The sequence below is a fragment of the Meles meles genome, chromosome 11 (assembly GCF_922984935.1).
Source record: "Meles meles chromosome 11, mMelMel3.1 paternal haplotype, whole genome shotgun sequence".
Lineage (NCBI taxonomy): Eukaryota > Metazoa > Chordata > Mammalia > Carnivora > Mustelidae > Meles > Meles meles.
Genome location: NC_060076.1, coordinates 7,613,448 through 7,636,550, shown reverse-complemented (window position 1 = coordinate 7,636,550; position 23,103 = coordinate 7,613,448). Strand labels below are relative to the sequence as shown.

The 23,103-nt window shown below is 49.1% G+C and overlaps 1 protein-coding gene across 2 annotated transcripts in view; it reads left to right on the top strand.

Annotated features, from left to right (window-relative positions):
• The window catches only part of STXBP1 (syntaxin binding protein 1), a 73,821-nt gene that overhangs the window by 41,544 nt on the left and 9,174 nt on the right, over window positions 1-23,103 (top strand). For both annotated transcript variants that reach the window (XM_046022765.1, XM_046022766.1), the window contains exons 4-17: window positions 1,573-1,649; window positions 2,507-2,585; window positions 3,745-3,848; window positions 5,524-5,672; window positions 7,602-7,686; window positions 8,485-8,615; window positions 10,056-10,163; window positions 11,709-11,769; window positions 13,298-13,363; window positions 14,090-14,170; window positions 16,086-16,224; window positions 16,904-17,013; window positions 18,502-18,603; window positions 20,354-20,439. In XM_046022765.1, coding sequence (XP_045878721.1) covers window positions 1,573-1,649; window positions 2,507-2,585; window positions 3,745-3,848; window positions 5,524-5,672; window positions 7,602-7,686; window positions 8,485-8,615; window positions 10,056-10,163; window positions 11,709-11,769; window positions 13,298-13,363; window positions 14,090-14,170; window positions 16,086-16,224; window positions 16,904-17,013; window positions 18,502-18,603; window positions 20,354-20,439 — 1,378 coding nt within the window. The remainder of the gene's footprint in view (window positions 1-1,572; window positions 1,650-2,506; window positions 2,586-3,744; window positions 3,849-5,523; window positions 5,673-7,601; window positions 7,687-8,484; window positions 8,616-10,055; window positions 10,164-11,708; window positions 11,770-13,297; window positions 13,364-14,089; window positions 14,171-16,085; window positions 16,225-16,903; window positions 17,014-18,501; window positions 18,604-20,353; window positions 20,440-23,103) is intronic.

Genomic DNA, 23,103 nt, shown 5'->3' with positions numbered 1-23,103 from the left:
TATTTGACAGAGAGAGACACATTGAGAGAGGGAACACAAGCAGGGAGAGTGGGAGAGGGAGAAGCAGACTCCCCACTGAGCAAGGATCCTGATGTGGGCTCGATCCCAGCACCCTGGGATCATAACCTGAGCCAAAGGAAGACGCTTAACAACTGAACTACCCAGGCACCCCTTCATTGTATTTTTTTAAAGATTCATTTATTTATTTATTTTAGAGAGAGAGAGAGAGCCAGGGGAGGGGCAGAGGGAGAGGGGAGAGGCAATCCCAGACTCCCTGTTGAGTGATGAGCCCAACGTGGGGCTCCATCCCTGGATCCTGAGATCACACCTGAGCCAAAATAGTCACTCCACCGACTGAACCACCCACTCACCTCTTCACTGAATTTTTAAAGCAATGTTTTTCCTCTCTCAAAGCAAAAAATGTACAAAAGTTAAGGGGGGGGGGGGTAGAGCCAAGTGGAGCTGCTCATGAAGAGCTTCTAATGAAAAAGCAGCAGTATCGTGGCCCACTCCTTTCTCCCTCAGGCTCTCCTCTATCTCCTGGTTATCCTCTCCATATTTCTGGATACTTAGACTATTGTCTTTGGATTCATCGATGGTAGATGTTATCTTTTAGCTCCCTGTGGTAGAAGAGGGTTCAGCTCCCCCTGCTGCACACAGCCTTTTCCCTGCTCCCAAAAGTGGGTTCTATAGAAGGTCTTTGCTTGACAAAATTGAGATGTTAGCAATCCTGTGTGGGTCCCCCGTCCCCCAAAACATTTTGGGGGACATATTGCTCGCACAAGAAATTTAGAAATCTACAACTACTGGTAAAGTAGATGGTTGAAGGATTTCGGTATTTGAACATTATTTGGGGTGAAAAGTCTTTGTAAATGTTACAAAGTGTCATCCTAAAGTGGTACTTTTATTTGCTTAAATCCTCTGCATGGGAAGAATGGCACCGAGTGATTTTACTCTTCTCCCTGTACCGGAGGACAGTACAGCATAGACAGGACATCCTAAGCTTTGTCAGGTGGCTGGTAAGATGAGGATTATCCCAGAAGCTCTTCTTTCCAGGGGAAGTAGCTGACATAACTTTAAAGGAAACAAGCCAACCAAATGCTTGTGGTTTAACAAAAGATAATGTTTATCTTTGAACTATTGGGAAGGAGGACTGTATCAGATAAGAGGGCTTGTTTGAAATATCTTCAGTTATACAGAAGAAAATGATAAAAACTAATTGTTGATAAACAAACTCAACCTGGAAATTCTAAAGGAATTGGGATTATTTAGGACAGAGGAGGAAAAGAATAAAGGAAAGGATAAAAGGCTTCCATTTTAACCATGAGATCAAGGAGTTTACTTACACTGAAATGGGAAATATTGAGTGTGATAAGTTTTCAGGTTTCCTGACCTCTTGAGCATGGTGAGGCAGTGGAATGTGGTAACTCCAAGGAAGGGGCAAGTGATTCCCACCCCACGCCCGAGATTTTCACCTGCCGCAGTCTGAAGGTGGCCTGTCTAGACTGTTTCTAGTTCTGTGATCACTGGTTCTGTTTCCTTACTGACTGTGAGCTGCTGTCTGTTGTCTAGTCGTGGAGGACATCAACAAACGCAGAGAGCCGCTCCCCAGCCTGGAGGCTGTGTATCTCATCACTCCGTCTGAGAAGGCAAGTCCCACCGCCCCCAGAAGCGCTTTGGCTAAGGTTGCACGTGCTGGCTTGGCATCTGTGGTGCAGAGTGTCTGACATTTCTAGGTTAAGCGCGCATTTAACACACTGCTCTGATTAAAGCGTGCAATCCACAAGCAGGGAAGGAGGGGTGCAGTGTGGAGTGAGAGTGCGTTAAGCTCTCTGAAACACCACCACGGTCCAGAAGGCCGGTCTCGGATCAGTCTAGTCCCCCGCTCTTGCACTCCTCTAGGAGGAGATCCACTGTATCTAATTAGTAACCCACCTCCAGAACTCTTGGTATTTTATGCTTTTGGGTCTGTTTCATCAATATCCAGGTTGTGTGGAATTTACCTGTCTTATCATTTTTGGAGGTTGGTTTGAGTCAGTATCCTGACAGGACACACCTCCTTGCATTTGGTTGATAGTTTTCTTAGGTCTTGTAATCTGTATAAATTCCCTTCAGTTTTCGCTTCCCTTTCTTTTCACTTTTGAAAACTGGCTTACATCTGAGTTTCTGCAGAAGCGACTAAATTGCCAGAACTTCATCCAGAGTTTCCTGGAAGGTTTTTGACCAGTTTCCTCTTCTGTGAATATCTTCTCAGGAACCCAAGTTATAATGGTTCCAAAGAACTGACGCTGTCTTCCAGAATGAGCTAAGAAGGCTTTTGTTCATCTAACTCTGAAACAATCCTGATTTTAAGTCTTCCGAATGCTGTTATGGGCAAACATAAATTACACATTTTTTAAAATCCCCCATTATTTTGTACAGGCAGCTTGGATTTAACCCAGTTCAGAAATAGGTCCCATTTGCTTCTAGAACTGGTTCAATTCCCTCTTTTTTTTCCTCGCCACAGTCTGTACACTCTCTCATCGGTGACTTTAAGGACCCACCAACCGCTAAGTACCGGGCTGCGCACGTCTTCTTCACGGACTGTAAGTATGGCCTCCAGCTGCCCCCTGCCCGTCCTTCTGCCCAGCAAGCCTGATCCATAGGGAAGAAATGGGTTGTTGCCATGTTTCTCCTGAGCTTTTATTTTCTCTTCAGAAGATAAATTGCATAAGAGACAAAAATAAACACACACAAAGACAAACCTACTTGGTCATGCAGTTCTTCCTGATGAAAAATAGCATCTCTTCTAAGGACTAGAGGGTTTAATGCTGAGAACAATTTTCCAGCGCTAGCTTTGATGTTTCACTGTATAGACTTCAGGTATCACCATACTGGAGTGCGTTTCCATCAGTTTTCATACCAAGATAGTCCCATTCCGTGGTGATGGTAGCAGATGGAAACTGCATTGCTGTCCTGGAATTCACTTTCATATTTCGTGGAGGCTTTGCGCACACAGCCTAGTGCAGAATGAGCTTGGTCAGTCAGTGTTAATAGCAAAGAGCGAGAAGTCGGGCTGGCTGGCTTACAACTTCAGCAACAACGGTGCACCCACTGCTCTTCTCCTTCTCACTGCTGAGAAAATGAGAAAGGTTCTTGCAGAGAATACTTGGGTACTATTTGCGTACGCATAAAAAAGGAGCAGCGAGGGGACATTAGCAATAATAAACTGGAAATGCATTTCTGAGAATACGAAGCCATTTATTTGGCCCCAGAGAGCCCCTGGCAGTCTTGGTTTCCCACCAAGTGGGTCTCCTGTGCAGCCAGCCTCCTGCAAGGGTCCCGGAGAAATGCCTGCACCGTCTTGCCGGTGGTTCCGTCTGTCCTCATTGCATTTTTCATAAACATGTCAGGTGTGTAGTGTCGGTTCATATCACAGGACTTTTCCTTATCCCTTCTTAATCTCCTGGGCTTTTTCCTTCCCTTGATACCAGAAAGTAGTTTTTATTAGCCCATTAGCTAATATCAGTATCTCAATACCTCAGTCTCTTTTGCCATTTGCTTCTCTCTTAGATGTTGAGGGCCTTTTAGGTGGTTCTGCATTCCTTTTGTATCCTAGAGATAGGAGATATTCTAGGATGGGATGAACTTTCTAGTTGCCTTCTTAAAATACTATTAAAATAGAAAATCCCCCAGATGTGTGCAACTGTCAGAATGGACCCGCAGGCGGACAGGTAAATCTGTGGCCTTTTGTCCTTCTTGCAGCTTGTCCAGACGCCCTGTTTAATGAGCTGGTGAAATCTCGAGCCGCCAAAGTCATCAAAACTCTGACGGAAATCAACATTGCATTTCTGCCCTACGAGTCCCAGGTGAGGCTGAGTGTGGAGTGCGTAGAAAGTCTGAGTCCTCGCTGCTCCCTCAGGAGCTCTGGTGCGTCCTGGCGGATGCAATAAGCAGAGTGGGGGGGGAAGACATCCTATTCTGAATTGCCCAATGACCTGTGTCGTAAGTGGATGTGGATAGAACGGAAACAGAGTTCCTTACAGGTCTGCCCAAGGCCGTCATCTTACTCTCCTCCGGTTATTTCTGACTTTTTTTTTTTTAATCCTTTCGTTGTGTCCATTTCATCCCTGCTCACAGCGTTCACTCCTACTGGCTGACTCCTTGAGTCTCCAAAGGTAGCCAATCCCAAAAGAGCAGGAAGGAGAGCAGGGGAGGGGATCCGAAGACACCCATCTGCCGCACCGGAGCCTGGTGTGTGCAGAGATCATCTCCCTGACGCTCTGCGGGAGGAGCAGATGGTAGCCTTCAGCGGCGGCTGTTAACACTTCAGATGCCAGAGTGGCGACAAACCGCTCCCTTTGGGAAAAAACTAAGTTGTTAAGCCAGTAAAGGTGTAGCTGACTGTGGGAGAGCGTACAAAATTTCTACCTTTGTTGTGTAACATTGGTGAACGTGTCTTCTCCCGGCAAACAAGACACAAAACTAACAGAACTCTTAGGCATTTGTAAAAGCTGATTGTGGCTCATGGCATCTTTATAGATCAGCTTCCAGACATCAGAGAGTGACCTGTTCTTGGGTAAGGAGGGATGTAGAACCTACAGTATGAGAATCTACAGAGTCTTTCCCTTAGCACTTAATGTCAAACCTGTTTCCAGCTTGAAGGCAGGATTTTTTTTCTCTGTGTGAGACTACTGGGATTAAACAAAACACGACTTCAGCGGATTCAATCAGATGACATTTCATATATTTTTAAAAAGGAATAAACTTTTTAACCGCAGGTTTTCTAGATGATTGGGGTAGTTTACATAAGCAAGATTCTGAGAAAATACTGATGGTTGATAGACTAGGTAATATAAGAGGAAATTTTATTCTAGAATAAGAAGAAAAATATTAACAAAGTATTCCTGAGGATAGGAAAGTATTAAATCCATAAAAATCTCCTTTATTTGCCCCCAGTCACAGATGATTTCCAGCCTGTTCCTTACTTATAAAAACTAAATCCATAATGGCCCAGAGGTTCTTACACTAACCTCCTCTCCTATTCTTCTTCTGGCCTCCTCATTGTTCATCAGACACTCTGAGCGCAGGCCTGCCGCAGGGCCTTGGTGCTAGCTATTGCCTCCAAGTGGAAGTCTCCTGCTGGTGCGAAACTCCTCACCTCCTTCAAGCCCTTGCTCGTACATCACCTTCTCAAGGAGGCCTGCTCTCCTCCCTCCCTGCTGCCCTCCAGCATTCTTTCCCTGCTCTGTTGTGTTCTTATACACTTAAACCAGTTTCTCACATAATATAGTTTACTTTCCATTATGCTTATTGTTTATGGTTATGTTATTCTCTTGGAAGACTGCAACTCGTCGAGGACAGTCATGTTTTGGTCACTGATAGTTCCCAAGTGTTTAGCACAATGTCTGGCCTGCAAAAGACACCCAGCACCCATCAGTAGACTCACCACCAAGGTTGAAGGAAACGCCCGACAGTTCGCCATTCTGGATGCAAACACGATAGATATAGATAATTTTATTTCTTGTTTCTCTTCCTTCTCAGGTGTATTCCTTGGACTCTGCGGACTCTTTCCAGAGCTTCTACAGTCCCCACAAAGCTCAGATGAAGAATCCCATACTGGAGCGCCTGGCAGAGCAGATTGCAACTCTCTGTGCCACCCTGAAGGAGTACCCGGCTGTGCGGTATCGGGGGTAAGGCAGCGCGCCGGGGCGCCCTCCGTGGTCTCCCCTGTGTCCACCGGCCAAGAAGCTTCCTTCCGTCTTGAGATTCCTCTGGCAGTTGCCTCAAGAGGGTTAAGATTTGAGTATCTTATGCTTCCAATATTTTTGATATTCTCTAAATTTTATTGTGAAATGTAATAATGCATCCAGAAAATGGCATGAAAGATACATATTCAGGGGCTGAATAGCTAACTGTGAACCCCTATGTAACCACAACCTAGGCCTCCTGTGGTTTTGTAGCTCTTTCTAACCTTTCAAAACAAATACCGTCTTTGTAGAAGGTATTCTGGAGTAAGATAAAACACAAGGATAATTTCCCAAAGGACATATTCCCCAGATTTTATAAAATCATTCGCTTATTACTTGACTGCTGTGTGCTAAGTGCTAGGGGGAGTACTTACCTTGAAGGGACAGCTTAGAAGCCCTTGATCTGTGTGGAGGGTAGGTAACAGGCATACCAACACGTGTGTGTAAGTGGTGCACACCTGAACCACAGGGTCTGCGAGCCCAGAGTCCGAGGACAGGACAAGCCAAGGACCGGGGCATCCAGAGTCAGGAGAGGACCTTTTGGTCTAAGAGGGTCAAGAAGGGCTTCAGAGCAGAGGCGACATTTAAGCAAGGTCTTGAAGGGTAGTTTCGGATTTCAGTAGACCAGTAAGGAGCCACAGGGCACTTTGTGTGGACAGTTGGCTCTTGCCATTGGGATGAACGGAAGTCTGGAGCTGGGAAAGCAAAGGGCAGATTTGAGGAGGATTGGCGTTCTGGCCATTTTGGCACGGTGTCTGTGTGGGGCTGTGGGGCAACTCTGAAGCCATTCCAGGAGGCCCTGGAGACCATGCTTGGGATTGTGTCATTCAGTGGTTTTCAGTGGGGACGTCTGGGGGGATTTGCATGGGAGAGTGAGCGCAGTACTGTCGGGATGAGGACAGCAGGGAGACCCAGAGGGGCGGCCACTGCAGCGGGAGTGAAGGGCCTGAGCTGGCTGAAGATGGAGGTGGCTGCCTGTCCTTACTGATTCCACGTCTGCTGGAGTGTTGCGGCCGTGGAAAAGCCCCTCTCTCTTTCGTTGGTATGGCCTGACCAAAGCCCGGTGGAAATTAAGAAGTGGGGGCCTAGGCTATATCTCCTGATGGGGCCAGGGGAGCTTGGAGTTCATTCATGGGGGGAGCGGAACTGGGAACGGAGCTGCTTACCGTTGGGAGGAGCCCCGGGAAGTGCTGTCAGGCCGGCCAAGGGGAAAGGTCCACCGGCTCTCACTTACATCTTTCTGGCTCTGCCAGCAGAAATATCACCTGCCAACAACACAGAACAAGACCCAAGGGGATTTGAATTGAGGGAAGTGAGAATTGGGGTGGATGAGACTCAGGCTGATCACAGGAGAAGGGTGGACGGGCGGCCAGGAGCCGCTGCTGAAGCGCAGTTGTTTCTGAGGCCGGTGAGAGAAACCGCCTCTATACCCATCTGGATTTTTTTTTTTTTTTTAAAGATTTTATTTATTTATTTGACAGAGAGAAATCACAAGAGAGGCAGGCAGAGAGAGAGGAAGGGAAGCAGGCTCTCCGCTGAGCAGAGAGCCCGATGTGGGACTCGATCCCAGGATCCTGAGATCATGACCTGAGCCGAAGGCAGCGGCTTAACCCACTGAGCCACCCAGGCGCCCTGGATTTTTTTTTTTTTTAAAGGAGCTAGAAAATGTCCCAGGCACTGAGCAAAGTATTTTATATGTCATTTTAAATTTTATATATAATACACGCACATATCCTCAGAGTAGAACAGTATAGATGAAGCTTATTACCACGACCCTCCTCGCACTTCCTGCCTTCTGCCCTGAGGGCAGTCAGTGCCGTTGGGTAGGCAGGTGCATGGCCAGTTCACTCTGTGTCACTTCCCCTTTGTCAGGGAATACAAGGACAATGCTTTGCTGGCTCAGCTAATCCAGGACAAGCTCGATGCCTACAAAGCCGATGACCCAACGATGGGCGAGGTAAGTCTGGACTTGATCCCGGTGGCTGTCTTGCCAAGTGACCACAGTGTCTGTGTGGCAGTCCTGGGGGCAGCGCTGTGGCTCACAGCATGCACATGGGTGCCTCTGTTCCCGCACATTGGCCTCCGGTGACATGCTTGAGCCCTTGGGGCGGGGGGAATACAGATTCAGTTCAGTGTAGACAAGGTGCCCAGCCTGTTTCCGTTGAGACCTTCCTGGTGTTAGCACTGGAAGTCCGCATGCTGGGAACACCCCCTCAATAGTGCAGTATCAAAGCCAGAAAACTGATGTTGGCACCATCTCAGCCCTTAATCACATCCGACTAGTCTGTACGTGTGCTGGCACGTGTGGACAGTTCTGTGCGATTTCATCACAGGTGAGACTCACACAACCCCCGCTGCAGTCAGGACCCGACTGCTCTATCACTGTCATAAACTCAAAACTGAAAGTTCCAGGTCCTGGGAACCCCCCGGGTCACCCAGGCAGACTGGATAGTGGGTCACCCGATTTATAAGCAAACCCAGGGGGTGCTGCCTTTCATAAGCTTACCTCGGACCCCGGCCACAGTTTTGGATCTACTTTAAAGGACCCCTGTTAGGAAATAGACATGGGATTTTTGCATGGTGTTTACTGGTGTTCCTGTCCAGCAGCAAATGGACTAGTCAGTGCTATTTTAGTAGGTTTTATCCCCGAGGTCACTTCCTAGGGCTGCTTTGACAGGAGGGGCAGCTGTGCCGGTGGGAGAGGCTGGAGTTGTACGGGTGCCTTGTGGAAGCTTCCATGTGTCTGTCTTTGCAGGGCCCAGACAAGGCGCGCTCCCAGCTCCTGATCCTGGACCGCGGCTTCGACCCCAGCTCCCCCGTGCTTCATGAACTGACTTTTCAGGCTATGAGTTATGACCTGCTGCCCATTGAAAATGATGTATACAAGTAAGTGTACAGACCTGGACGGCTTTGCAGACAAACCAAATGCACCTCTAACCTAAGAGGAAGGGTGTCTTTCATCCTCGGGAAAGCGGGTGCATTGAAATAGTCTTGCTAATAAGCTTGCAAGCTTTTCGGTGAGTTTCCCAAATCCACCTGGCAGTAACAGCCAGGAGCCCGTGCCCCTTTGGGGGAGAACAAGAACTTTAGATCTTTAGTTTGTGGCTCAGGTCACCTCAGCTCAGAGCCTGCTTGAGGGTTCATATGTTGGGTGCGTGTTGTCTGTGTGTGCACATATCTGACTCAGAGTTCAAGCTTCTTGTCATGAAATATGGTGATAAAATATATCAGCAGAAGTTTGTTACTGTATTTTATTTGCAGAGAAGCTGTTTTCTTCATTATAAACAGCACTTTTCTTGGTAATAATCACCCTAAACTCAGTTTCTAAAAACTAATTTTTCTTTTTTTTGGAAACAGACTGTATTGTCTTCACATCATTTGTTTTATAACATTAATCATAAAGATAGTGGTTTCAAAATGAAGGCTCTACAGATACGACTATATATCAGTTTTCCTCCTATTGCTCCCTATAATTCTTGCTTTCCCTTAGACGTTCTTGATTTCACATGTAAAAATATGCTGAGGGCCTGTTGCAGGCAGCTGATTTTAAAACTGGAAATTTAGGTAGCACACATTTGAGGATGGTGTCAGTCCTTCCCCAGGAAGGAGCAAGCATGATCTTTGTTTATTCCTTATAAGCAGCTCTGCACCCACCTGTATCCTGACTTGAGCCCATACCAGCTGACCCTGCAGATTTTACTTTATTTTATTTCAATTTATTTATTTATTTGACAGCGAGAGAGAGAGAGATCACAAGTAGGCAGAGAGAGAGGGGGAAGCAGGCTCCCCGCTGAGCAGAGAGCCCGATTCGGGGCTCAATCCCAGGACCTAAGCCGAAGGCAGAGGCTCAACCCACTGAGCCACCCAGGTGCCCCAGCCCTGCAGGTTTTAAAACAGAGCTTCAGGGGGCGCCTGGGTGGCTCAGCGGGTTAAAGCCTCTGCCTTCAGCTCAGGTCATGATCCCGGGGTGCTGGGATCGAGCCCCGCATCGGGCTCTCTGCTTAGCTGGGAGCCTGCTTCCTCCTCTCTCTCTGCCTGCCTCTCTGCCTACTTGTGATCTCTATCTGTCAAATAAATAAATCTTTAAAAAAAAAACAAAAAACAGAGCTTCAGGTGCCTCGACTCTGGGTCTCTCCCTGCCTGAGAAACCGCTGCTGTGTCAGGTGCTGAGCCCGCCCACCTGCCATGGACAGTGACCCATCAGATGATCGCAGGCCTGTGGTGGAAACATCCACGAGAACGTCTGTCTGCTGAGGACCGTAAGCTCTTGTCTGTTATAAATCAGAGGGGGTTGGATGAATTTCATGGGGAACATCTCCCCCCTAGGTACGAGACGAGCGGCATTGGAGAGGCACGGGTGAAGGAAGTGCTCCTGGACGAGGATGATGACCTCTGGATAGCTCTGCGCCACAAGCACATCGCAGAAGTGTCCCAGTAAGAGCCCTTGCCTCCGCCCCTCCCCAGGGACCCCAGCCGGCCCACCACCCCAGCTCCAGGGCTCACCCCAGAGTACAGGGCAAAACCTATCTCCGGATGGCAGTTGCTGGTGTGCGCACCCCGGGCAGCTGGCGCAGAGCTGCTCAGTGGATGACTCCACAGCGAGCTGCCTGTGCTGGTGACTCCCTTCCAATCCCAGCCCGAGCCGCACCAGCTCCACCAAGTGAGAAACCCGCTCTGTGTTCAGGTTGCTCTTAGTATTTTTAGGAAACACCCATGGCTCTCAGGAAATGCTTTCTAACACTAAATGTTTAAAGCCAGTGCCTGGGGTGCCGGACTGGCTCAGTCAGTAGAACATGCGACTCTTGACCTAAGGTTCGTGAGTTCAAGCCCCACGTGGGACATAGAGCTTACTTAAAAAGCAAGCAAGCAAGCAACCCAGTTTCTTCCATTGGAAGATCCCAGATTCCACTGCATCAATTTGATTTTCTTTTGTAGGATTTTCTTTTATATAGCTGATGTGTATATACGGAACCTGTACCTTGCTCTGAAAATGTTTCAAAATGTTTCTAACTCCTGAATTTTTTTTTTTTTTAGATTTTGTTTATTTTTTTGAGAGAGAGAGAGCTCAAGCAGGGGTGGAGGGGCAGAAGTAGAGGGAAAAGCAGACTCCCCGCTGAGAAGGGAGTTCCACCAGACCAGTGTGGGGTTTGGGCCTAGGACCCCAAGACCACGACCCACCTACTGAGTCACTCAGGTGCCCTAACACCTGAATGTTTTTAACACCAGACAACAATTCTGCTTTTGCAAAAAGACATTTTATTACATTGAGTTGGTGATATCCTCAGTAAATTCACAAGGAAGAATGGGAAAATAACATAGCCTGGATAGTTCACTTGTTCAGAAAAGTGGTCCCCAAACTTTCTGGATCACTCAATCTGAGGTAAATGTTGCTTCCTATTTCTAATATGCAAGTTTATTTATGAATTGAGTATATAATTAATTGTCATAAAATATGTTTTACAGTATATAGAAACATATGAATTTAAGAAGAATAGAGTAAAATAAACATAAATAGGTATACTAATAATTTCTTCTCTCAAATAATCCCATGCACACACACATACACCCCTCCCGAGACCCTGGTTTAGAATGTTAGTTAGGAAAGTGTTGTATCCCTCTCTCTCTTCTTCAAAAATCACTTTAAGGGGCACCTGGGTGGCTCAGTCTGTTAAGCGTCTGCCTTTGGCTCGGGTCATGATCCCAGGGTCCTGGGATGGAGCCCCGCATCAGTCTCCCTGCTCAGTGGGGAGTCTGCTTCTCCCTCTCCCTCTGCCACTCCCCCTCCCTATGCTTTTCTGCTCTCTCTCTGTCAAAGAAATGAATAAAATCTTTCTTTAAAAAAATCACTTTAACTGCATGCCTTACTGGCAGAGAAAGTTGCCACATGTTCCTAAAGGAAGACTCACACAGCTTCTGGAGCATCCACGTGGAGGCCCAAGGCGTCGCTGCGAAATTTAGCTGCCTCCTTTTGTCTTCTAGGGAAGTCACCCGTTCCCTGAAGGATTTTTCTTCCAGCAAGAGAATGAACACTGGAGAGAAGGTAAACACATCATTTAGGCTAATCCTTGTCTTCTCTTTGGGAGCTGGCTGGCAGGGTGCCTCCTTGGCACAAAACTAGGGAGTTAGGGGTTCATCATCCCCTCTTTATCTAATATCACTGTGTCTTATTTTTGCCTTCAAGGTTGAGATCAGAGCCTCCCTCTTTTGATGTTTGTAGAGATCTTCATTTTGTTACTCTGCAGATTAATCTTCACTATTTTAGATCATAATTCAGTTTAAGCCAGAGAACCGTGAAACCTTTTTTAGCTTGTGGTAGAATTAGAACCATTAACTTGCCCGGTCCTCTCCTTACCCTGACTGTTCATCAGAGGTGGCTTAGCCATCGTGGTCAAGGCAAATACAGCTCTGATCATGTCCCTCCCTTGCTTAACACCATTTGGTGACTCTGTTCCCAGTAGAATCAAGTCTCACCCATGGACACACCTTACAGCACTGGGCCATCAGTTCTGCCCCCCACCCTCTTGCACCCACCACCTTGCTCTAGCCATGCCTGAGTTCCTTGCCTGGGCCTTGCCTTGTGAAGTCCTGGTCCTTAGGCTCAGGCATCATTTTCTCAGGAAAACCTTCCCCACTCCTCCCTAGACCAGTGAGGGGCCTCTATGCCCCTATGCACCCACATTTGTGATTTTCTGAAGTTAGAATGGCTCCTCTGCTAGACGGTAGCTCTGCAAAGGCAAGAATTTCTCTTTTTTATTTGTTTCGTTCTTGTATCTTCAGCACCTAATCTGGCATATAGTGGTAATTTAGTAAATTTTTGTTGGATACGAGTGGAAATAGGTGGGTCACACAGTTTAGCAAGTAAATAGACCCTTTCACCTGTCAAGATGCACATCTCAGCCCTTTCTCACCTTCTTCCTTCTTCCTACCTGTCTACACAGTTGTAGCCTTTCTGCTGGGATGAAATGGGAACTCAATTTCAAGACTGCTTGAGCTGAGTATGCAGAAAAGCAGCTCAGAGAAGACAAGTTGCTCTTTCCTGGCAAAAACTATCCTCTCAGTAACTTTCTAGTCCAATAAATAAAACGTAATTGCTACACTTCGGAGTTCAGTTCCCCACCTATAAGATACTCATGGTATTTGGATCAATAATTTTTTTTTTTTAAAGATTTATTTATTTATTTATTTGACAGAGAGAGAGAGAGAGATCACAAGTAGGCAGAGAGGCAGGCAGAGAGAGAGAGAGAGAGAGGGAAGCAGGCTCCCTGCCGAGCAGAGAGCCCGATATGGGACTCGATCCCAGGACCCTGAGATCATGACCTGAGCCGAAGGCAGCGGCTTAACCCACTGAGCCACCCAGGCGCCCTGGATCAATAATTTTTTGAACCAGAGGCCTGGAAGTCTAAACCCTCAGTGATCTCAGGTTTAACAGATTGATTTTGAGAATTTCTGAGCGTGCATTTGGGAAGTCTGGTGCTGGCTGCTGTCCTGCCCTGTGCCCACCACCTTTGCATAGCCTCTTAGGTCAAGGCCATTGGACTGAGATTATATATTTTCCCTTCCCTTTGTAGACCACCATGCGGGACCTGTCCCAGATGTTGAAGAAGATGCCCCAGTACCAGAAAGAGCTCAGCAAGGTACGACGATCCCAAATAATGGATTTGAATCTTGAGGATATCAACGGTTGCAGTAAGACCTCTCAGAGTCCCACTGACTGATACATTGAAATCCACAGGTTTTTAATCAACTTCCAGTTTCATTAGGAAAAGCTAAAAGGCTGGATAGCTTATTTGCTATGACTTTCTTTCCTCCTCTTCATCTTTGTCTCTCTTTATCCTTCAATTCCTCACATCACAGGCCCCTACCCTGGGCTGCTTGAGTGTGCTCATGACATGGCAGCTGGCCTCCCCCAGCGTGAGTGACTGAGGGAGAGAGCCAGGAGGAAGTCACAGAGCCTTTTCCGTCCTGACCTGGGGTGTCCTACATCACGTCCTCCACACTCTCTGTTAGACAAGTCACTTGAATCCCACTGATGCCCAAGGAGGGAGGAATTAAGCTCCACCTCCTAGAAGGAGGGCTGTCCAAGAATTCGTGGACACATTGTAGAACCGTCATACCACCCCACCCCCATAAAGGATTCCTCCCTCCACTTGCCTCCTTGAGAATGTGGTTTGTCCCCCTCTCTCGACACACAGAATTTTCTGTCATGATGTTTGTGTTCCTGCTGGAATGCACGTTTTATCCCCTTTATGAGGCTGGCATCTCCCTGTTGCACTGTCTAGTGTTTATACATAGTAGGAAGTCAGTAAACATTGCACAAGTCAGTGAGTGATTTCTTGATCACACACTCTGTTTTTTCCCAGTATTCGACTCACCTGCACCTGGCTGAGGACTGCATGAAGCATTACCAAGGCACCGTGGATAAACTCTGCCGGGTAGAGCAGGTAGGAACCTTTCCTTCTCTTTCTGCCATGCCCATTGACACAGCTGAATTGTAACGTCTGACCTTGAACATCCTGCAGAATCATAGGACATAGAAGTCCACTAGATCACGTTGTCTCAGCTCTGGAGCCAATCAGTGCACTTCCGCTCTCAATGGTAGGGACTAGATTGGTCTGGAATGGTGTGTCATTTGGATTTTGCATGTCTGACTTTCTACTGGCTCCCCGGAATGTCTAGAGAGATATATGGATCTCTGAGCCCTATACTGACAAGGCCGGCTGAGTTTTATATTCTGAGTGTATTTTTCTCCTGCTGTGGCCACACCAGCTTTGGAGACCTAGATGCTGAAGAAAACCAGTGCAGTAGCATGTCAGAAACTCACCCACAGCCTCCCTGATCACGACGAGGACAGAAGATCAGCAGTTTGGGATGTGCGTTCTATCTCTGTCACTGCTTTGTTTGATGTGCCTATTTCTGCTTTATTTGCCTCATCTGCAAAGGGAAATAACGATGTTGCCACATTTTCCAGGAGTGTTGTGTGGAGTCACTAAACTTGGCCTTCCATTTTCCAAGGATGAGAACATTCCTCAGCTAGGGTCAGTTGCTACGGCAAGGAAGGGCATTAAGTGAGCATGAAGCCTCAGTGGGAAAGAATGGCTCGGGTTCTCAGTGTGAAGCTGAGATTTACATCTTCTGGCGTGATGTGACAGGCCAGCTTGGGTTTGTCGGACCTGTCCTGATTCACTGGTGCTCTTCCAAGAGGGGGTGGCGCTGCGAGAGTCCATCAGTTTCAAGGGCCATCTTGGCAAGCACAGGGTGTCCTCTCCAAGAGGACTGGATTGTCTGGAAATAGGGTATCCCTACATCAGTAAAAATGTGGTCAGGGTGAATCCTTGGCAAAGTACTTTTTTTCGGAAGTGCTCCATAGTATTTGTTGAATTTGTTACATTGAAATGGCCCTTTAGAGAGTATTAGACTTGGGTCCTGCTGAACAAACGTCTTTGAGGCTGGTGGTCACTCTGAGAGGTGAAGGGGCCTGGGGGCGCTCACTTTCCTCAACCTGGACGGACCACGAACTCGAGACCGAGACGGTTATGGACTCGTGGGGTCTTAGAGGTGGGAACCTTCATGAAGGCCAGCCCTGTCCGGGCTCCGGGGGGACTGACAGCCGCTGGTCTCTGAGAACAGAATGAAGGGTTCTTGGTTTGCTGAGGCAAGTGTGCCGCCCTCTCTGGCCCCTCCACAGCGGATCTGACTTGCCGGAGTCCTGAAGCGGGGCGGCACTATGCGCGCTCCCTCGTCCTCCTTTTGCCAGCCCCTCTCTCCTCCTTCATCTGCCTGGGTTGGATTTGCGGTTCAGGAGTCCTTGTTTTCTTCCTCGCCCTAAAAGTGGTTGGAAGATTAAAAACAGGTCAAAAACCTAGAGTAGCTAAAACTCAAAAGGCATGTCTTGCAGCGTCAACGGGGAACGGGGGAAGAGTCTAACCCGGCAGCGGCCCCTTAAAATGCCAAAGCTTGTCTGGTGTGGGCAGTGCAGCCCTTTCAGCGCCGATCCCTCAGCAGGGCTTCGTACGTCTAGAGGCCCCACCAGGATTGAGGCTTGACCTGAGGAGTCGGCGCAGGTGCGCTGCCACTCACCAGAGGGAGCTGCCTGCCTTCAAAGATGGCAAAAGAAAATCACGGTGGTTTCTGTTTTTGCAAAGTGAACCCTGGGGCTGTCACCACTCTCAGTGACACCTCAGAAAACAATGCTGGTGACACCAGTGCGATGACGGGGCGTCGTGACGGCAGAAGCCCCTGCACGGGACCTTCCCCAGCCAAGGGACAAATCCCACTTACGGACCACCAGCTGTCTAATAGTTCCCATCCATCCCGACTGTCCCCACGAACGGGGCCAACGTCGTGTGTTTTCTGCAGGACCTGGCCATGGGCACAGATGCGGAAGGGGAGAAGATCAAGGACCCCATGAGAGCCATCGTCCCCATTCTGCTGGATGCGAACGTCAGCACTTACGACAAAATCCGCATCATCCTTCTCTACATCTTTTTGAAGAATGGTAGGAACGGTGGGATAGAGAAGAGGGGAGAGGCCCTTCGTTGGGCAAACGAGGCAGGTGGGAGAGAGAAGACAAAGTAGAAAAGTAGTTTCGGAGACATGGAGAGGGGATTTTATATGGAGATCCTGGGGGCTCTTTACCCTCGGGGAGATGTAAGCAAATGAGCTGCAACAGGAGGCAGTGAATTCTAGAGGGAATAAAGGTGTGGCTTCCGGGGAAGGGCTGGGTGGGAGCAGGGAGAGGCCACTGACCGCAAAGCCAGTTTGTGAGGGCACGGCTGCCAGATGCTTGCATCACGTTGGTAATCTCTGCCTTTAAATAACGGATTTTTACCCACATCATAGCTGCCCATAAGTGTCCGCTGTGTGGGAGATGGACACTGAGACTCTTGACTTAGGTGTGGGTGGGGCGGGCAGGGATGGCTGGGAACCAGGAGACAGATGGAAATATAGACCATAATGGGGCAGTTGCTGTTGGTCATAGCCTGGGACAGAGTGGCTAGAATGGAATCGAAATGTTGATTTTGTCCTCATCTTCTAGTAAAGTTGATGTGGTGAAGATTCATTTCTAGTAACTCTGAGGAGAAGAATGGGCACAGTCCCACCTCGGTGATCGGCTCTGCTTCTGAGAGTGTGGTGACAGTGGCCAGGTGCGGTGACCAGGGGTTTCGTTCTCACAGGCATCACTGAGGAGAACCTGAATAAACTGATCCAGCACGCCCAGATCCCCCCAGAGGACAGCGAGATCATCACCAACATGGCTCACCTGGGGGTGCCCATCGTCACTGATGTAAGGGGCCAGCCTCGCCTATGGGGAGGGAGAGGCGGAGGGGAAGCTGGTGTGTCTTATCTTTTCTCCCCTGATTTACTTAACGTGACTTGTGATACACCGAACACTGAGAAAGAGAAAGCATAAAATTGGAGGGAACAAAGGTATAGAGATGTACTAAAATAGAAGTGTAACTCCCAGAACCAAGATTTGCACAGAGTCATTAAAGCTGAGCTGTGTCTGAAACCGGCTCCAGACAGGAGTCCCGCCAGCTTCATCCTCTGGGTCTTGAGATCCGTCTGGCTCGACCTTTGCACACCCAGGTCCAGCATCTTCTGTGAGGGCAAGAGCACAATGCTTAGCGCCACGCAGGTGTGCCACTTGGCCCTTCACTGGTGATGATTCAGAACCAGGCCGGGGCAGGGTGTCTGGGAAGCCCAGCCACACAGCACAGGGACTCCAGAACTGGAGGAGGAGGCCTGAGCCCTCTTCGGAGCTCTCTGCTGGGAACCTCAGCGTACAGCTTCTTCCTGCGGGGAGTCAGTCACACAGCAGTGCCCTAAAGCTGGAGTTGCAAATGTACTTCTTTTGGAATCTTAGCATCAAAAACTTTGTCCCGGGGCCCAGATCAGAGACCTAGAACTGGACACAGTTCGGTGTTTTTAGACCTTTGTTCACAAGAGGCACCCAAATAGGAGTGGGGATGGTTTACTTGTGCACCTGGACTGTTGAAGCAAAATCAAAGACCAAGGGGGCGCCTGGGTGGCTCAGTGGTTTAAGCCGCTGCCTTCGGCTCAGGTCATGATCTCAGGGTCCTGGGATCGAGTCCCGCATCAGGCTCTCTGCTTGGCAGGGAGCCTGCTTCCCCCTCTCTCTGCCTGCCTCTCTGCCTACTTGTGATCTCTCTCTGTCAAATAAATAAATAAGATCTTTAAAAAAAAAAAAAAATCAAAGACCAAGTCCGATCCAAAGCGGCATTTTCTCCTATAATTAAAAGCAAACTATGTTCGTAACAATCAGGATTTTTTTTTTCAAGATTTTATTTATTTTACAGAGACGGGAGGCAGGGAGAGAGAGTGTGTATTTGCCAGTTGGGGGAGGGGCAGAGGGAGAGGGAATCTCAAGCAGACTCCCCGCTGAGCACAGAGCCTGTTGCGGGGCTCAATCCCATGACCCTGCGATCATGACCTGAGTTGAAACCAAGAGTCAGACGCTTGACAGACTGAGCCCCCCAGGGTCCCACTACCAGGATTTATGTGAATGCCACTTATGTGTCTGATCCACATTTGCCATTTTTAATGGCTTCAAAGAACCAAGTTTGCTCCAAGTTCTTGGGCAAAAGCCTAAGGGGCTCATGCTGAACTTTTCCAGGAAAGCCCCTCCCACTTTGTACTCTGCCAGTGCTGACTCTCTGAAGGAGTCCTCAGGAGCAATTTCCAAGAGCCAGCAAAGTCTCAGGGGCCCAAATGACCCATGACTCCATCTAATCTCACATGTGTTTGCACTCAGTCCACACTGCGCCGCCGGAGCAAGCCAGAGCGGAAGGAGCGCATCAGCGAGCAGACCTACCAGCTCTCGCGGTGGACCCCGATCATTAAAGACATCATGGAGGTCAGCAAGGGAGGGCTGTGTAGGTGTGTGGGCGATAGCCAGGGCCGGGGCTCTTCACATCCAGGCCTAGAGGCCTGCGGCTTTACCTGCTGTGGGGCGGCAGGGATAGCTTGGGCTTATCTGTCCAGGAGGATTTGTATCTGGTCTTAGGGCTCTTTTAGGCCCCATAGCCTTGTCCTGAGGGTTTAGGAAGAGGCTACCAGATGCAGACCCCATGACCCCTATGACATAGCCCCATAGTAGAGACCCCTCGATGATGCTGTATCCGAAGAACCAAACACATCCCAGCATGGACACGCCAGATGGGTAGCAGGCGCCCCTCCAAAGGTGCGGGTGTGGAGTGGCCTTAGGGATGCGACCTGAGCCAGTCCCTCCCTAAGACTCCTGTCAGTCAGGGACCCCGCAGGCATGTTTCTGCCTCCTCTCTTCTGTTCACATCCATCCCTTGCCTGTGGTGCTCTCCGTCTCTGCTTCTGAGCCCTGCCTCCCTTCAAAGTCCCCGTCAGGTCTGACTGTTCCCATATGCTGCCCCTGTCTGACCGCCCAGCACCACAGAGGCTGCCCTGGTCTCCTGTAGTGTGTGTCGGGGATACCCTTTATGTATACGTATCCGTTCAGTGTTTGGCGTCAGCTTTTATACCTTGGCCTTTGCCCTCACCTCGTGTCCTTTGGCTATGTGCCTTGCATATAGTATGTGTTTCGTATTTGTGAATGTGAGTTGTCCTTCTGCTCTCTGCTTGTAGCTCAGAGAAACCCTGCTTAGAATCCTGCCCCATAGATCTCTGGTGTGGGTCTTGGAGCTACGCTGTCCAGCTCCTGCTCTCTATAGGTGGACAAGACTGGGGTCCTGACAATGAAGGGACTTTCCCAGAATTCCTTTGTCAATTCAAACAGCCCATGTTCCTGCTGACTTTTATGTTAAAATAAGTATATTTTAAATATATGTACTGAGTCAACTTCCTATTTTTAAAACCCACAATCCAAAAGGATGGGTGAACACGAACATCTAGAAACCAATTACATTTCTTTGCAATGTAATTAAAGCCCACCCCTCTGTCTCATTTGCTCCTTTGTTCTCTGCTCCCTTTTCCTGCCCCTCTCCCCAGCCCCCTGAAGACATGTGTAGGCTTCACATGGTAGCTGTTAGGAGGAGTGGAGATTTCTAGGCAGCAGGAGGTGCATAGCTAGAATCCACCCACCACATAATTAAGCCCTTGGAAAACTGAAGGTGTAAGGTTTGGTCTTGCCTGTGAGATTCTGCCTGTGCCTAGTTTCTACAAGACTGAAGGCAAGTGTCAGGATTTTTTTGGACAGAATGCAGCATTCATACATCACAGAGAATAGAAAAGAAAAAGAAAAAACAGAAGAGAAGCGAGGAAAATTAATGTGGTCTGGTTTTGCTCAAGGTTATTTTTTGTAATAATCTCTGCACCCAACATGGGCCTTGGATTCAGGACCCCAAGGTCAAGAGTTGCCTGCTCTTCCAACTGAGCCAACCAGGCTCCCCATCGCAGTTTTTCTTTTTTAAACTTCTCTTAAAGAAGCAGACCTGCAGACTGATCTCAGTGCACCAGCCTGTTGTAGAGCGTCTGGCCCTGCAGAGCGCAGCCGGGCGGGGGAGCTCTGGTCGTCGCAAACTTGGCCGTGTCCCTGTGCTAAGTGACTCGTTCTTTGAATCATCTTGCCTTGGTTCTGTCGGCCCTTCTCCAACAAATGGCAAAATCCAAACATCTGTGTCTTTTCTTTCCAGGACACTATTGAAGACAAACTTGATACGAAGCACTACCCTTATATCTCCACGCGCTCCTCTGCTTCCTTTAGTACCACCGCGGTCAGGTGAGTGAGAACCCCGAGCCGGCGAGGGGAGAAGTGGGACCGCCTCTGCTACATTGTCAGCCACACGGTAGTCCTGTTAGGAAGCAGCAGTACCCGCAAGAACCCTCCCACTGCTTCTCATCACAGCCAGAGTGCAGGCCCTTCACCCTCCGGCCCCCACTCCACTCTGACTCATTCCTTACTCCTCCTTTCGTTCTCTCCACTTCTGCCACGATAGCTTCCTTCTCTGCACACGTCAGGCTTATTTCTGCCTCAGGACCTTTGCACTTGCTTTCCCCTCTGCCTGAAATGATCTGTCCCCAGTATATCTACGTGGCTTGCCCCTTGTCTCCTCCACCTTTCCTAACTATCCTTTTAGACATTACACTACACCAGTGTTCCTAGCTGTGCTATTCATAGCAGCTCAAAAGTGGAAATGACCCGAATTTCCATCAACAGATAAATGGGTAAACAAAACATGGTGTGTCCATACAATAGAATATTATCCAGCCAAAGAAAGGAATGAAGCACCGACGTGTGCCACAACATAGGTGAAGCCTGGAAACACTGTATGAAGTGTAAGAAGCCAGTCACAAAAGTCCACACATTGAAATGTCCAGAGTAGGCAAGCCTGTAGAGACAGAAAGTAGATGAGTGATTGCTGGGGATGGGGGGCAGGCATTGGGGTGGGGGGGATGGGGAGTGACTGCTAATGGGTATGGACTTTCTCTCCGGGATGATGGTCCATGGTTCTGTGACTGTACTGAAGACCACTGAATTGCACGTGCTGAATGAGGGAATTGTAGGATGTGAATTATCTCTCGGTAAAGGTATTACGGAAAATAAAGAAAAAAGTGCTAGCCTCCCCCCAGTACCTTGTCTCCCCCTTTCCTTTTCTGTCCACTCCATAGGTTAAACCAGCACGTCATAAAGTGTTTGCGTTTCTCTTGTTTACGGCCATTCTCCCCCAGATAGAATGTCAGCCTTGTGAGGGCGGGGATTTGTGTTGCTAAAACAGAGCCTGGCGCAAAGTAGGTGCTCAGTGTATTCTGCTTTCACTTGTGATGAGTTACTTCTAGAATTAATTAAGGGGACGAACACATGGTCTGCACAGAGTTGCGTTTCTCCAAATCATTCTTGATGGATGCGTAGATGATGGAAGTGCCGGATGTCTTGCATTTACTGGGTTTCTGTCACGCACCTGGTGATGCTCGGATGTTTCAGCTTGGAGATGGGAGTAGATTGCAAGCCATGCTTCTTCCCCCGGGTTCTCCAGCACTCCATTTTCTTGGTCACTCACGGCATCTTCCAGGGTCTGTTTTCAGAAGCGCGTCCTCTTTTTCCCCTCCTTGGTGAGCCTCGGGAAGCCTTTCCTGCTTTGCTCTGTGATGAGGCTTGAAGGTTTTTCACCTCCAGGCTCTTCTTGGCCTCCCTCGTCCGTGTGGTCCAGGCTGTTCCCTGACCCAGAGCAGCACCTTTCCTGGGGTGGCGGCCAGCCAGGGTGCCGCTGTTTTTCTCCAACGGCGAGAGCCTGGTGTGGCTCCTGGCAACTGCCAGTGAACACCTGAGCTTGGAACAGGAGCTCGCTAGCTCCTAAGAGGGTGTGCCGGGGCCCTGGAGTAGCACGCACTGCCGGATGAACTCCCCGTGCTCCGTGCTCGCGCTTTGCCTGCCATCTTCTCTCTTGCCTCCCAGCCCTCACTTTCAGACCTTCCCTCAGGCTGAGGCTGGAGGCCTGCGTGGCCCCCGTGGCATTGCGCGTCCCCTCTGACACCAGTGAAGGCTGGATGTTGATTGCCAACGTCGGGGTAAAATTCAAAATTCCCGGTAGTGCTGCAGCGAGGCAGGCTGACGATGGGAGGCTGTCAAAGGATTCCCTCTCTGGGTTGACCCCCGGCACCTTCAGGATTGGAAAGTGACTTTAATGCTGTCATTAGTCAGGGAGAAGGGTGGAAATTTCAGTAGAGACTTGCTCTCCTTGTTTTGCTTTTTGTTTTGTTTCCCCCATTTTCTTAACCTGGAAGCAACTCATTTCTCGTTGTTTCTAAGGACAAGGTGAACACTTTCTAAGAGAAGCCCAGGGGAAGGGGGCCCCTCTGGGAACCGTCCCACCTCTGAAATGCCTTTCAGGGGCAGCTCAGTGTCACATCTCCTGGGAAGACTTCTCCAAGTGAGGCCCGAATGGTGCTAGAAGGCCCTCCCCCGTGGGTGTCCCAGTAGCCCTGAGCTCCTCGGTAGCACGATCCCGACCTGCTTCCTCTTCCACACCCACCCCAGTTAAGCCGCGAGCTCTTGGTGGGCACAGCTGAATCTCCCTCGGGTCGCCACCCCAGTGCTGGGGGAGACCGTGGCCCGGTGAGGTGCTCAGTGCGTGAATCAGCATGCCGGCCTGAAGACGGCCCTTGAAGCCGTCGTCACCGCTCACTGCCAGCGGAGTGTCCCAGACAAGCCCAGAAACCTGTACGCTTGAGAGCAGAAGCCCATCAACCACCGTGAGGGGCGAAGCTGTGGGTGTAACACAACAAACTTTAAAGCTAACTTGAGCCTGCCTGTTGCCTCCATGTTTCTGAGAGAGTGACAAGCTCCCAGCACGGGCTGCCAGACCCTTTGATAAGGCGCGGCTCAGCTGAACCAACACTTCCACTTCTCTGTTTCGGTCACTGGTGTACAGATGGATGTATGAAT